Source organism: Sorex fumeus, unplaced genomic scaffold (genome assembly GCF_029834395.1).
Source record: "Sorex fumeus unplaced genomic scaffold, SorFum_2.1 ptg000006l, whole genome shotgun sequence".
Taxonomy (NCBI): Eukaryota; Metazoa; Chordata; class Mammalia; order Eulipotyphla; family Soricidae; genus Sorex; species Sorex fumeus.
The window spans coordinates 50,070,923-50,086,654 of NW_026606063.1; the positions used below are offsets into that span (position 1 = coordinate 50,070,923).

Below are 15,732 nucleotides of genomic sequence, written 5' to 3' on the forward strand. Positions count from 1 at the left end.
AAAGGTTTTTATATGCCTTTTTTTTTTAACTTCTAAGAAGTTTTTCTTATAGAAATTCAAACACTACATTTTTTATTTTAGAGACCTAGGAGATAGGAAACAGGAGAGACAGAAGACAGTGCTCTGTGACAATGAGAATTCAAGTATTTCAACTCAGTGGTAAAAGGCTTATAAGAGAAAGCAGGCTGCTATTAATGTTATTACACTGGCTGAAGAGAATTCCTTGAGTTCCATAAATAATACATAACACCAAGGTCATTTTATTTAAATGAATCATTTTGTGTTTTTCCTACCGAATCTTATCAAAACCCGAGTGAAAGCTGAAGAAAGTGTAACTGGCGTTCCTGACTGAGTACTCCATATATTTCAAGAATTATTCAAGCATAACTGATATTTAAAAAATTAGACTAGAGACAATAAAGGTTTTAAAGTTTTCTCTTTGAAAAGATGGTTATCTTACAGTACATACAAAAATACTCTGAAAATACATACGACTTCATTTACAAAACACTGAATCAACATATTACAAGAATTACATGGTTATGGAGTTTAATAAACTGAGCATGCATTCATGAAACTTAAAAAATATTAAGAAATGCATTGAAAAAAGCAGTGTAAAAAAAGACAACTCATATAATTAAATAATTACAAAGGTCCTGAGCCAATTAATACTTGGTAACAATGTCATTCAAAAATGTCTTTAGATTTTAATAAAATCCACTGCTTATTTCTGCATGCTTAGCTTGTGAATAAACATTTGAAGTTGTGGGGTAATGTTCAGAAATTATCATGCCAAGTTAATTTTATACCTCAAAAATACAAGTTTGCCATACTTAAAGATCTCTTATTGTTGGTGTTGGAATGAGCTACTCCTCTGTAAAAAAGAATGGTCTACTTACAAGAATGGCATGAGATAGAATATATAACAATTTCACAATTCATAATACTGACTTTCAGTATCCTGGTAATATTTTGATTCTTAATAAAGATGCATTTTGAAGGCCTCCATGGGAGGCAAAATTATAAAGAATTTATGGTGTCCAACTCTTATAGTAATGACTGGACTAATTCTCCCTGGTAACTGCAACATTTGAACAGAAAGGCACAAGAAAACAATAACTTAAATATTCCATGTGCCAATCTTGAAAAAATAATTTAAATCAATAGAACATACAACAATACATTTACACAAATGAGAAAAGGAGAAAATATAACTCACATTCATTTTTCTCAGGTTTCACAAAGTGGCTTCAATGCTAAAGCAAATATGTTAAAATTTGGAAACTTATAGGACAAAAATTTTTTTGTTTTAACTTTAGTTTTATACAATGATTACAACATAAGACTTAAAAAAAATTTCAGTACTTGAAAAAAAATCATTTTCCAAATTGCCAAGAACTGGTTCCCATAAGAGAGAAATACGCATTGAAAGTTAAGGCAGAAAAACCTTCAATGCAAAGCCATAATATTATATGTGACAATTTGATAGCAAGTGATCCCCTAGACAGGTCTGTAGCATCTATGAGAGACTATTATGCTACGTCATCTGCACGTCAAAGTGCATATTCAAAAACCACTTTAAGGTCCTTGAACTGATGACAGTAACTTCCACCCAATTTTATCTATAACAACCACTTCTATTTTAAAAAAGTGGCTGTCTCTATGCCACTAAATGATTGCATATTCACTTTAGTGAGGAGGCACTGCATTTACCGATTAAGCGTCAGTCGAATGGAATTTTTGATGACACGGATGTTATTTGCAGGAACTGGAGATGAAGAATCTGGTAGTTCTTTACTCAGTAGTCTCTATTATAAAGAAAATGATAAAAAAAAAAAACATTGTAAAGGTCCAACAACATTCAAATAGTTGCTGAGTATTTATTTGTCCCCAATCTTCATTGGCGTCTCTTGATTGAACTTTATTTTTTTAGAGTCAGAAGCAAAAGGTAGAAGAATACAGGAAGGACAGGAGCTAGATAAATAAAATTTTAAAAAAGGGGGGAGGACAAACAGAAAAAGAAAAAAAGCTAGAGGAATATATGTAGGAAAGAAGACTTTGTTAAATCAATTGCTCCTCTTTTTTTCAGGGGGAGAGGAGCATAGAACTGACTATGCTCAGAGCTTACTCCTGATTCTGCACTCAGATCGTTCCCGGTTGGCTTAGGGAACTATATGGGATTCCAGGGCTCAAACCTGCTTTGGCTGCCTCCATCCCCAACTGGCCATTCTGGAATAAGAAAAGCAAGAGGAACATATTTCTCCTCAAGCAGGCAATAGTAAGAATAGGAAGGCATGGCCATTAAACAAGAAACTCATGGGGTATGAGGTTAAAAAGAAAAAAACCCAAAACAAGTGTGTATTATTGATGAAAATAATACACAAGCTGTCACATATCTGGGCTGTCAAGAAAATAGCTTCTGCAATGGGTGTTGGGAGGGTAACTGGGGACACTGATGGTGGGAAATGTATACTGGTAAAGGTGCAGATGTTGGAAAATTTTATGACTGAAACCCAATCATGAACAACTTTGTTCATATACTGTGTGTATCTCATGGTGATGAGATAAAAAAAATTTTTTTTTTAAATGTAAGAAGAAAAAACAATCCAGCATCTCCGGTCAGAGTTTTAAGTAGTTTCGATAAAGGTGAAGTCAAGAACCTTTTGTGGATATGAAAGATTACTGTGTTAAAAAGGCAAAATTTATGAAATTGATAACCTCTCAAAACAGAGTTGTGTTATGGAAGCAGTACATTGATTTCTTGTTAAGACATGACTACAAATTAATTCTCATAGGTTAGCTTGGCTGAAAAGTTACTTGTATCAAACTCACATCAAAACCATGAAAACTTTCAAACATGAAGGTGAAAAATTAGGGTCAGAGAGACAGTACAGTGAGTGGATAAGCTGTAACTAATTCAAAACCATGAAAAACTTCAAACAAAAAAATAAAATATTTTTAAAAAGTAAGCAAAGTATTAGGAGCAGACAGATAGTACAGCAGTGAAGGCACTAGCCTTTCATACAGCTAGTTTGATCTCCAGCACTCCATATAGTTCTCCAAGCACCACAAGGAGTGATCTCTGAGTACAGAGCTAAGAGTAAGTCCTGAGCACTGTCACAAAAAAGAAAAAGCAAAAATTGAAATAATGAGTTAGATGCCACAACCAAGACTCAGATATTAAACTTTGCCAGTAGCCAGAGAGACAGTACAGTGCAGTAGAGAGTTTGCCTTCACACTACCACCCTGCATTCAATCCCCAGCACCCCATATGGTTCCCCCAAGGCCAGAAGTGATCCTAAGAGTGAGCCAGGAGTAAGCCCTAAGCATCTCTTTACACATAAAAAACGTTAAAGCAAAACCCAGACATGGCTTCTTCTTTCCTTTTTAAAAAACCTTTTTGCACCAGCTCCACTCCAACCCCCCCCCCGCCCCCCCCCCCCCCCCACACACACACACAGCCTGGGCTAACCACATCTAGTGGTACTCAAGGGTTACTATTGGTTCCTGTGTAGGAATGACCTCTGGAGGTGCTTGGGGACCAAATGTGGGATTGGGGGACTGAAACTACTATCTCTCTAGCCCCAGACATTACGATCTCTTTTACATTTTAATATCAGAAATTCTTCCATTATCATACTATATATCCATGTTTTTTGTATGTTTGGTAACCTCTATGACAGTAGAAGAGGATTTTTATAAATTCCGCTAAAAAAGAAATCAGAGGGATTGGAACAATAATACAGTGGGTAGGGAGTTTGCCTTGCATGTGCTGACCCAGGTTTGATCCCTGCCATCCCATATGGTCCCCCAAGCACTGCCAGGAGTAATTCCTGAGTGCAGAGCCAGGAGCATTCCCTGAGCACCGCAGGGTATGGCCCTAACAGCAAAAAAAAAAAAAAAAAAAAAAAAAAAAAATCGGAAATCACTTTTTGCTTCAGAATGGCAATAAATTCTGGGAAACCTGGAAGGTTAAGTGGATAGGCTTTAAAATAGATTTTTTCATACCTGCAGATTACTTATAAGGTAAAAGGTAAAGGCCCTCCCGTTGATCATCGATTTGCTCGAGCGGGCCCAGTAACGTCTCCATTGGAGACTTTGTTGTTACTGTGTTTGGGATATCAAATACGTCATGGGGAGCTTGCCAGGCTCTGCCGTGCGGGCGAGATACTCTCGGTAGCTTGCCGGGCTCTCCGAGAGGGGCGGAGGAATCGAACTCGGGTCGGCCATGTTGGTCGCTTGTAAGGCGAACACCCTATCGCTGTGCTATAAATTGTTATATATTTAAGACTAATTGTTACCTTTTTTCTTGCTGTATCAATAGTTGGAATAGGCATGCATTCTCCTCCAATAGCATCCTAAATAAAACAATTATACATAAGTAAACTTTCTTTCCTTTATGCAAACATTTATTTCTACATGAAATAAAACATAATCGAAATTTAACAGATATAATCTGAACCATTTTCCAATACAGTAAGGTTCTTTAAAAATAACTATTTTGAAGGAAAAAAAAGTAACAATCTTGTAACTAAAGCAAACAACCTGGCAAAAAAACAAACTAATTTTATGAATAGTCTTGATGAAGCTACAGCCATACTGAAAGGAAAGGGAGATGGATGAAAGAGAAAAATGGATGGCTAAAGTAAGACAGTAGTCTTTTTGTAGATGGTATGGCACTGGAAAGGGTGCAGTGAACTCTCTATGAAGATGCCAGTCAAGTTTAACTCTGAAATTCTACAATACTATAAGCTAATGACAAATCCTTTGCATGCAGGAGAATCTGGTTTGATCCCTGGCACCATACAGGACCACCAGTCTTGCCAGGAATAGAGCTCAGAGTTGGAGTAAGCACTGAACATAGCCAGGTGTGGCCCCCAAACCAATGATAAATCAATAAAAAGGGGGGAAAATATTTTGAAGAAGTACACTAAATATATTTACCACTGATTTCCTTTTCCTGTCTTCAGTAACACGTGATTCATGAAATCCTGATTCAAGTCGAGTCAACTAAAATATAACATTATAATGAGTTGCTATTATGTATCTATAAAAACCATACAAGTTTTATAAACTAGCACTTAGAAAGATCAAAATCTTCCACAAATGTGTTGAAGAAATTAGACTTGATTCAATGACCACTCTAAATTTTTAGGTTTAGTGATATTTTTGGTTAAATCAGATTATACAAAATATTACCAGGTACTGGTAAAATATTACCAGTAAACTTTATAATACAATGATTAGCTACTAACAATGACTTAGTAGTACAAATCAAGGAAAAACAGATCATCTATGTTTTCAGACAAATAAGTAATCTGAATTCAGTATGAACAACTGATTTAGGGTTTGGGCATATTTTCTTTAAAAGATAGTACAAGGGTTAAGGTACTTGCCATGCATGCGACTGATCCCAGTCTGATCCTTGGCACTACGTGAAATAAAGCATAACTCAAACTTGAAAGAACCAATCTGAGCCACTTCCTAATACAGTGCAGGTTCTTTAAAAGTAACTATTTTGAAGAAAAATAAAGTAACTTATTTTGGAACCCAAACTTAGCTGGGAGCAACCTCCGAGCATAAAGTGGGGAACACACCTGACAATGTGGGGTGGTGCCAAGGATTAAACCCAAGACCTCACACATGCAAAGCACTACTCTTACCACTGAGCCATGTCCCCAGATCCCTAAGGTACCAACTCAGGCAACATGCCAAGCATGCCCTTTGAGTTAACTCTCTAGTTCCTAATAATCTTTTTAAAGAGTTAAATCCTAATGGAATACTAAGACAGTAATGGAGAATCATATTTCTTTGTACTATTTTTAAGTTAACTTTAAAAACGAATTAATGAATCACTAAGATTATAATGTTACCTTTTCTATGTTTTTCAACCTCTTGGAAGACCCCTCAATAGATGGGGAATGAGATCTCTTGATTGTAACATTTTTAGTTATATTTGACATTCCATTTATATGTGGTTGTCCCTGGGCAGGGTTATGAGGTGTTGTGATTCTCGGAATGACATTACGTCCTACTACAGTAGGAATAGTGCACACAGTTGGGGGCGATACAGATTTTACTGCAGAGTCAACTTCTGAAAAGGAAAAAGGAAAGAATTTAGCAATTATATATAATACATGCATATACATGTGTATATATATGTTTATATACACGTATCACTATATCACTGTCATCCCGTTGTTCATCGATTTACTTGAGCGGGCACCAGTAACATCTCCATTCGTCCCAGCCCTAAAATTTTAGCAGCCTCTCCATACTCGTCTTTCCCAACGCTGCCATACTGGGGGCTCTTTCAGGGTCAAGGGAATGAGACCCGCTATTGTTACTGTTTTTGGCATATTGAATACGACACGGGTAGCTTGCCAGGCTCTGTACATATATGTACACATATATGTATACTAAACTACACATAAGCAGTAGAGGCATAACCAACAAAAGCTTAGATACCTACTTGCACCAATAACTGGAATAGACAGTCCTTGAGCTGGTGGGACAGTTGATGGCTTTTCCACATTTACAGCAACAGGTTCAGCACTATTTCTATTAAAAAGAGTTAAATTATCACCATTAAATGATTTAAATATAACTTATTTAAAACAATATTTTGACTATTTCAAGAACTTTAACACTTCATTGAAATGAAAGAAGAGAAAAAGAGGACACAAGAACTAAAAAAACAAAAACAAAAACAAACCACCCCCACATATTAAAGAGAATACCAGTGCATTCTGCGTACTTAACACCCACATATTCTTAAGTCAATTTATACAAATTGTTGAGTGTTTCTAAAATAAGAAACTGTCTAGCAATTGATAAAATCTTTTAACAATGACAAAGCATGTGGCAAAGGTATAAATTATCCTCAAATCAACTGAAGACTAAAAGGACAACTGTGAAATAGAGACCTTTCTGGTTCTCCGGCAGGATTATCAGCCTTGGAAGCTTGCTTTGTAGACAATGGAGAACTAAAAGGTGTTCCATTATCAGTGTCTCTGGAGCTATCCAAACAACTGCTATCCATAGATGATCTTTTGGATGGAGGTCCACTTGAACTTCGACTGACATCAGAAAGACTCTGCTAAAAGAAGAAAAACTTTCAGGATTTTAAAAGAGAAATGAGACTGTTCTTCAAGCTTGTATTCTCCCTTAAACATGTATCTTGCTTGCCTGTCTCTTTTTGCTTGCATGCTTACTCGGCTCTTTCAAGCACATGTGCTCTTTTGAACATTATTCTGTTCCTTCTCCCAACGTGCCTCCCATCTAAGTTTTTGTTCAGTAAAAACTATCCAGCTACCACACACATACACGCGCTCTCGCTCTCTCTCTTAAATATCAAATGAGAATAATCATTTTTCAATTCTTAAGTATATATTAAATTATCTTTTGTAATTAGTGAAGGTGATTTAGTCCTAGACTGAACTGGCTGGACTTCTCTTTATTCCCAAGGGCTATGGATGCCATAAGAATGCAAATTTTGTCATGAGATCATTTATGGAAACTGGAACAAAACTGGAACATTGAACAAAACTAGAAAAATCAAGATCACAAGCTACCTTTTTCTTCTTTTGAAGAATTTCTGCTGGAAGGTAGTGATGAAGCTGTTTTTTTTTAACATGAGTTGCTTCAATCTTCATTCCCTCCTTTAGCATGTTTATATTGTTTGCCTGCCTGTACACTGTAATAATGTCAAGATGTTAAGGGAGAAACTTCTATTTAAACCAAAACTGCTTTCTTTCTATGAAATGAATCTGCCATCAGTATCTCCCCTCACTACAGATAAACACACACCTCTCTCACAAAACAAATATTTCTTAAAACATTTTCACCTGTCACAATCCTATTTAACTACTAATTTTCTTATGCCAACAATGCCTAAGCCTTTCTCATAACTACATCTCATTAACAAATTGAGGAAAAGGTTTCCCTCCTCCTAAGTCAACTGCTCTTTACAATTTCCTGCCCAAGTTAAACTTTCTATCAAATACAAAATTGCTTTTCCTCCATGCAGCCATTTTTTTTACTAACTAAGTATCATTTTGGATTTTGGGCCATGCCTGGTGATGCTCTGGGCTTCCGCCTGTGCTAAGATACCATACCTGGCAAGGCTCAGAGGACCATATGTGGCACTGAGAATCAAATCTGGTTGGTCCTGGGTGCAAGGACCAGTGATAGTAAGCAAGTAAGCAAGATAGTAAGTAAGCAAGTAAGATAGTAAGCAAGGCTTACATGCTGTACTATCACCCCAGTCCCTGATTTTTAATTAACTTATTTACTTTGGATTTTTATATCTATACCTTCAGCTGCTCAGCAGACCAGAAGTGGTGCAAGATCAAACGGGTTGTTTGGCAAATGCCTATTCCTCTGTACTAACTCTCTAGCTCCTCCAAGCAAATTTTAAAATCTTCAACAATTACAGAACACTGTATGTTAGAAAGCATCTAAAAGTAATCTCTAGTGTACAGATGGGGAAACCAGACTCAATGGCCTGTTGCTACGAGCAAAATACACAAAGTCCTCCTAGATTCCCATTTAAACCTTTTCACATCTTTTAAGAAAATCTGTTTCATTACAACCACGTAAGTTTACTGCATGTCAAATGTGAACACTCAGATTTTAGATTTACTAAAGATAGGGAAGACGGCTTTGTGAAATGTGATAGATTATTCTTTTCTTGGCACCTCAATATCCTTTTCTGGAAAAAAATATTTTATATATCTATAATAAAGTTTTCCATCTTCTTCTTCCTTCTTGAAAAGCAAGTACAAATCAGAATGGAAATTTTATTACCAGCGGTACTTGTTCAATTTACAGATTCTCTGGCACCACTACCAGAGACTGAGTCAGTTGTTCTAAAGTAAAACAAAGAAGTCTACACTTTCATCATAAATATGAGGGCTAGTCCAAAGAACATAGAAGATGCATATGGGCTCATACATGAATATTAAAAGTATAAATATATCCAGATCATTAAAACTCTAAATTTGTTATGTAAAGAAATTCTAGGTGTTACTGGAAGCAAAATGTATTAAGACACTTATTTGCACTGGTTATGAAACACATGCAGCAAGTTTATTTTAAATAAAATATTCTGTTTTTCTCATATAAAAATCCAATCATTTTTAGGCACTAGGTATTGCCTTTGAAGTTTCTCATTTTCTCTCATTTTAAAACAATATATTTACACAGTAGGAAAATCAAAAGAATTAAGAGTACTCAGGATCAGCTCAGCAGCAGAACATTGCCCTGAATGCATATATCTTTGGGTCCAATTCCCTACACCACCAGCAAAATAAGAGTGTTCAGTGAGTTTCTTTATCCTTGTCCCTTACACACACCTGTCTGATTCCTTAACCTGGTAGCAACACATTAACATTTTTAAAATTATTCTTCTAGAGATATTAATGTATTTATAAGCAAACACATACTCTTTATGTGTGCTTGCTTATAAATACATAGCACACTATATACACTGCATAAATATTATTTATAAATGGTGGCACACTATATAAACTATTCTGAACTAACCCTTGACACTCTTAACATGCACTAGGTATTATTTCACCATATCTTATTTTAAAAAATATTAGCAAAAGCTTCCATAATGTACCATATTCATCTAAACAATCATGGAAAATTAAAAAAAAAAAAAACGGCTATTTTTCTTTAACTCCTGTCTTCCCTCCTTTTTCCTTTGCTACTGGTTGTGCTCATGTTGTTGCAATGACTGGGGATTGCACAAATCAAATGATGGTTTTAGTACATTTTTCAGTTGTGGAGCTCACCAAGGCTTGTGGTTTGCACTGCTCTAATTGTGGTGCTTGCATATGTGCTTACTGGAGCAAGCACTCTTAGCTTAGGCCAATGGTTACAGTTATGGGACTTCCAGGGGTTCAATGCACTTCTTGCATATGTATCCATCAGAGAGGGGTTGTACTCCCAAACCATGGGACATGCATCTTTTTTACTTGCAGTGGTTGCCAATAGCTACATCTATTTCTACAGTGCTTGCACACACCTGGCTATGGTGCAGCTTAGAAACTGCTTGCAGTGTCAAAGATTACAGATAACAGAGAAGGTAGTACTGAGCTCTAAGTGCATGTGACACAACAGGATATGACTCGTGAGCATATGTTTGCAAGAAAAGTAATCTGAGATACTGTGCTATTCCTGAGCCCATAGCTATGCTTCTTATAGCTGGCCAGATCCTGAACAAATAATAATAAATTACAACCAAGGCTGATTACAACCATAGCTCTAATACAACAGTCTTACCTGTATCAGTAAATGATTGTATATCATCTGTGAGGTCTATGTTAACACTTTCTGCATTTTCTACTCTCCGAAAAATTATTCCAAGGAACCACATTGATATGTAATTGTTGCTAAAAAGTGTAAAGAATTTCCATTAGTATATTTGCAATTTTTAATACTTGGTCTATATGGAAATAAATACAAATTTTAATGGCTTAGCAAAATTCTTACAACTGACACCAAAAGCACTAATACATGATCCCATGTTGTTATAAAGATTAATAGGCACCAAAATGATTAGTAAGTCTTTACTTTGATAAAAGTTTTTGGTTGGGTTGTGTGGGCTACCAATGTAGCATGTACTTAGTTTTAGTGAATGACAACTTATATTCAACATATTTATTACCTCCCACTAATGCTTGATAAATGACAATCTAGCAACTAAACTTAAATGATGCATGTGTAAAATAACATTATTTAAGAAGGGTGGAGAGTAGGTAAGGCAGAGAAGGGACCAGTATTATAATAGTTGGCAATGATGACGCTGGATGCTGGATAAGGAATGACTATTGAAAGTTAGGTAAAGGGTTATACATAATAACCTTTCAGTATTTGTATTGCAAACCACAATGTCTAAAAAGAGAAAGAGAGTGAGCGAGAGAGCAAGAGCGAGAGAAGAAAGGTAGAAAGGTGCCTGCCATAGAGTAGAGTGGGGGGGAGAGAATTGGGGGTAGTGGGAGGGAAACTGGGGATATTGGTTCTGGGAAATGTGGAGGAAGGATTATTGTTGGAACATTGTATGACTAAAACTCAATCACGAACAACTTTGTAATGGGCTATCTATCTCATGGCAATTCAATAAAAAAACTGAAAGAAAAGAAATAGAGTATTAAAAACTTAACTTACTCTTTATGATGTTCCTTATTTCCTGGGAATGACTGGGGATTTACATGGGCAAGGGTTATAAATTCATTCCGTTCCAAGTTTCCAACAAGAACACGAATTTTAGATTCTACTAATCCAACCCTGAAACAACAGATACAATTCTTCCATATAAAGATTGGAAGCTACAAAGCTTGCTCTTCAATTTCATGTTCTTTCTTGAACACATATCTCACTTGTCTCCATATCTTTTGCTAGCTTTCTGCACTCTGGAGAAATCTGTATCCTCTCTTGAACATGTATTTCCTCTCTTCACACCCCTAACCCTACACTACCCCACTGCATCTTTTTAAGCAAGTTCTGTTTGATAAAAAATATCTTGCTTCACATACTCACAGACATACATACACACACAAAGTTGAAAGCTACATACAAGTAAATCAAATATTAGCTGATAATTCATTTAAAAAAATCAGTACAATATACTGGACTTTGTTTAAAGTTCATTCAAGATGTCGAATAAGTCACATAGGGTCCCTCAAGAATTGCCAGGAGTGACCTTGAGCAGAGAGCCTGTAGTAAACCCTGAGCACTGCCAAGTGTGGCACAAACCTTGGCCTCCCCCAACAATAAAAATCTTTATAAAGTATTACTCAAATGTTATGAACCAATGTTACAGTAAAGAAAGAAACATGCTGTTTAAATATGTATATAGGGGCTAGAAAGATAGTACAGAGGGTAAGTGCTTGTTTTAAATGTGGCTGACTTGAATTTTAATTCTTGGTATCATATACGGTCCCCCCAAGCCCACTATGAATTATCGTGGCACAGAGGCAACAATAAGTCCTGAGCACTGCTGGGTGTGATTCAACCGTATCTCTCCCTCTCCCTTCCCATGCCCCTCACCCGCCAAAGTGTCTTTACTGGGCTGGAGATGTGATTCAACAGTAGAATATGTGATTTGCATGTGTGAAGCCCTGGGACCAATCCCTAATACTATGTGAAATAAAAGTTTTATATCTTCTTCTAAAAAAAATAACCATGGCTGGAGAGATAGTGGGCAGGGCACTTGTCTTGCACATTGGCTGACCTAAGCTGAATTCCCAGAACTGCATATAGTCCTTCAATGCCACCAGGAGTAATCACCAAGTGCAGGGACAGAAGTAAGCCTTCAGCACCACTGGGTATGGCCCAAAAACAAAAAGAAGAAATCAAACCTGACCTGTCAACTAGCAAGTTGATTTACTAATGATTTTATGAATTAGCAGTACTCCTACATTTAAAGAAAATGATTTTATGAATTAGAAAGAACATTTTTATATTTTCCAACACATGATAAAGCTTATACATTATCACTGTGTGCTTCAACAACAAATACACAAAAACTGAGTCATTTAGGTTAGGAAATTTTATCAGTACACAAAAGACAGAGTACTTATTTCAGGCTTTGTATTTATTTTAGGCTTAGAGAGGCATCAAATTCTGCTATAACTTTTCAACTCTGCATTGTAGCATAAAAGCAGCTATAGGCAACATGTAATCAATGAGAGGGGCTATCTTCCAAAAAAACTTTATAAAAATAGGTAGCAAACAGAAATTTGGTCTGGGTCATAGCTTCCAGATCCCTAATTTAGAAAAATGAAATATTTAGCAAAAGAATTTTAGAGTTCTTTCAATGAGCAATGAAATAAAGAATAAAATCTTAAAGCCAAATAAGATGGCAATGCTTTTTTTATCCAGCAATCTGATCAAGAAAATCCCAGTCATTTGGTGACCTGAAATTCAGCCCCATGAAACCATGAATTTCAATACAGAGGCAGAAGAATAAATTTAGATATACTAAAAAAGTATCTTCTAGGGGTCTGAGAGAAAGAACAGTGGGTAGTGACCTTGCCTTGCACACAATTAACCATCACATATGTGCCTGCTAGGAGTGATCCCTGAGCACAAAAGCCAGAAGTAAGCCCTGCTTACAGCCAGGTGTGGCCCAATAACAAAAAACAAAACCAAAAACAAAAAAAAAGAAACAATCTTTTGATGAAGAAACTCTGAAGTCTTTCATACCAACATCTCCTGAATTAAAATATATAAAATGGGGCTGTGGAGATCACACAAAGGGCTAAAGAACTTCAGTGTCTGGAAACCTGAGATTTGATCCTAAACATCCTGCCCAGTAACCCTTGAGCACCACACTGAAAGTAACCTCTGAGCATCATTGGGTATGGCCCAAAAATGAAACAAAACATTAAAAAAAAAATACTGTTTTCATTTAGTTTTGATAGTGAAAACCTGATGGCCAAGATAAAAAAAGAAAACCTCACTGAGGATTAGGTAGCTGAACCCCTCAAATCATACAAGTTTTGCTTAAACCTGAATCTAATAAAAAATGAAAGGCGATAATCCTAAAATACACCTTTATCTTGTGTCATTCCTGATTCTGAAATATTATTTGATACTTCCTAAACAGAAATTCATGGTTAATTAAAAATCACCAATAAGATTTAATGTTTTTGGGCTTGGGAGAAGGCTTACAAGGGCTGGAGCACATACTTTGCATGTAGAAGCCCTAGGTTAGATCTCTGCCCTCTGGGTTAGAACCAGCACCATGTGGTTCCCCAAACACCAAGCACCACTAGCTATGGCACAAAAAAACAACAAAACTTAGTATTTTGAAAATCAGTGTTATGAAAATGGCAAAGCATTATGTTATCACTATATGGTAGGTCAAGAACATGAAATATGTCTTACCATTCTAGATGATTTTCTTCTGTTGATGCACTGGCAGTCAATACAATATAATGTCTAAGAAAAATTTCAGGAACATTGGTGCAGAGAGGGGGAGAAACAAAAACATTGTTAGGGTCTGCTTTTCCATCAGTACTTTTCCTTTCTCCCTCCAATGAACAAAAGAGTTAATATAAGCACATAGGACTTGAAAATTTAAATGTGCTCTGATTCTCACAAAATTCTAGACTCTGCAATTAAAAAAACTCCACTAATACCATTAGGTACTACTTTTTTATCACAAGATTTCTACTAAAATATTCTATATCTTACTTGAAATCTAAGTAGCAACAGTCATTTATATTAACTCTGAAGTAACTGTCTTTTTTATAAATATACATGCGCGCGCGCACGTGCGCGCGCGTGCACACACACACACACACAAACCCCGAAAATAAAATACCTGTATTTTTGAAAAAAATTTGGTGGTTCAAGTAATTTGGACCAATCTGACTTCCCTTGAAGAATTTCATCTGTGACTGCAAGACCTAAATTCAAAAATACTGCTCTTTAGTAACCATAACCATTTTACCATCTGTATTACCAGTTTCTTTATTCCTTACCCTCCAAACATCTAATTCCACCTAAATCTGTAGTTAAAAAAGTAATATATCAGGAGAGGGTAGAACAAAGTGGGTATGGAGCAAGTATAGCTGCTATCGAACTTTGTCTTACATGCTGCCAACCAGCGTTCAACCTCCAGTATGCCACATGGACCCTCAAGCCCTGCTAGGAATGATCCCTGAGCACAGTGCGAGGAGTAAGCTCTAAACAAAGTTGGTTGTGGCCAAACCACCCTCCTCCCACCAAAATATATATTTAGTCTGTTCTCAGAGCACAAAAAAGTATTTTAACCAGTCTGGCTGGCTTTACTTTGTCTATCTTAAAAGCAATCACTGAAAAACATTTGAAATCATTTTTAGAAAAAAACAGGGTGATGACACAACTCTTCCAATCTAACACTGTAATAAAGAATAAAAATGTCAACCAAAATTTTGTGGGTCTATGTAAAGAGCAACAGGGCAAACATGTTTACCTTGTTTAAATTCTTCTACCATTACTGTTCGAGTTGATGTGGACACATTATACGTAGAATTCTGTTGTGGGTAGGCAGGGGTGATTATGGGCATGAGATGATACCTATCTGATGGATTTACCTGTGAAATTAGAAGCAGAGTAATTGATCTATTCTCCTATTTCAGTTGTCCACACTTCATTTCCCCAAAAGTCTGAAGAATATGAAATATAAATTTAATACTACACTTCCTCATGTCTAAGTAATACAGTTTCTTTCCCCAACTATGTTCATTACTTAAGTCTGAGAATTAAAGTCAAAAGAAACTGGAAATTTATTTGTCCTCTAAAACTGACAATGCATCTTCTAAACAATGGTGTTTTAAAACAAGGAAAATAAAGTCGTATAGCCACAAAAAAAGCTTTATCTGGTCCAATTATTCTTGTTTGCAGTGCTAGAGACTGAATTAAGTCTTCCTTATGAAAAGTACTCAGAAGCTAGTCCTAATACAGAGCTTTGGGTGTTGCTTGCAGCACAGCTTCAGGAACCACGCGGTCCCATAGACTGAACCCAGGGCTCCCACATATACAGTATGAGTTCCAGACATTTGAGTTTTTTCCCTGGTGCAGAAATTTGCTTTAAGTTGCAATTTTTTAAATTCAGTAGTTTATTATTAGTAAGCAATAACTTAAGATGGCTTTTAACAATGAATTGTGATATTCTGATTGCTATATCCATTTAGTCCTATATAAGCAATTTTAAATGCCATAACAAGATCG

The 15,732-nt window shown here is 36.1% G+C and overlaps 1 protein-coding gene across 2 annotated transcripts in view; it reads right to left on the bottom strand.

Annotated features, from left to right (window-relative positions):
* Window positions 1-419: 419 nt before the first annotated feature.
* The window catches only part of PAPOLG (poly(A) polymerase gamma), a 37,804-nt gene continuing 22,491 nt past the window's right edge, over window positions 420-15,732 (bottom strand). The window contains exons 11-22 of one of the 2 annotated variants that reach the window (XM_056123047.1): window positions 14,975-15,095; window positions 14,342-14,426; window positions 13,903-13,956; window positions 11,179-11,298; window positions 10,294-10,403; window positions 7,575-7,696; window positions 6,927-7,096; window positions 6,473-6,561; window positions 5,874-6,094; window positions 4,945-5,010; window positions 4,302-4,358; window positions 420-1,808 (exon numbers count right to left, since the gene is read on the bottom strand). In XM_056123047.1, coding sequence (XP_055979022.1) covers window positions 1,710-1,808; window positions 4,302-4,358; window positions 4,945-5,010; window positions 5,874-6,094; window positions 6,473-6,561; window positions 6,927-7,096; window positions 7,575-7,696; window positions 10,294-10,403; window positions 11,179-11,298; window positions 13,903-13,956; window positions 14,342-14,426; window positions 14,975-15,095 — 1,314 coding nt within the window. In that variant the 3' untranslated portion in view covers window positions 420-1,709. Of the gene's footprint in view, window positions 1,809-4,301; window positions 4,359-4,944; window positions 5,011-5,873; window positions 6,095-6,472; window positions 6,562-6,926; window positions 7,100-7,574; window positions 7,697-10,293; window positions 10,404-11,178; window positions 11,299-13,902; window positions 13,957-14,341; window positions 14,427-14,974; window positions 15,096-15,732 lie in introns of both variants that reach the window. The other variant, XM_056123038.1, reaches the window with a different exon arrangement.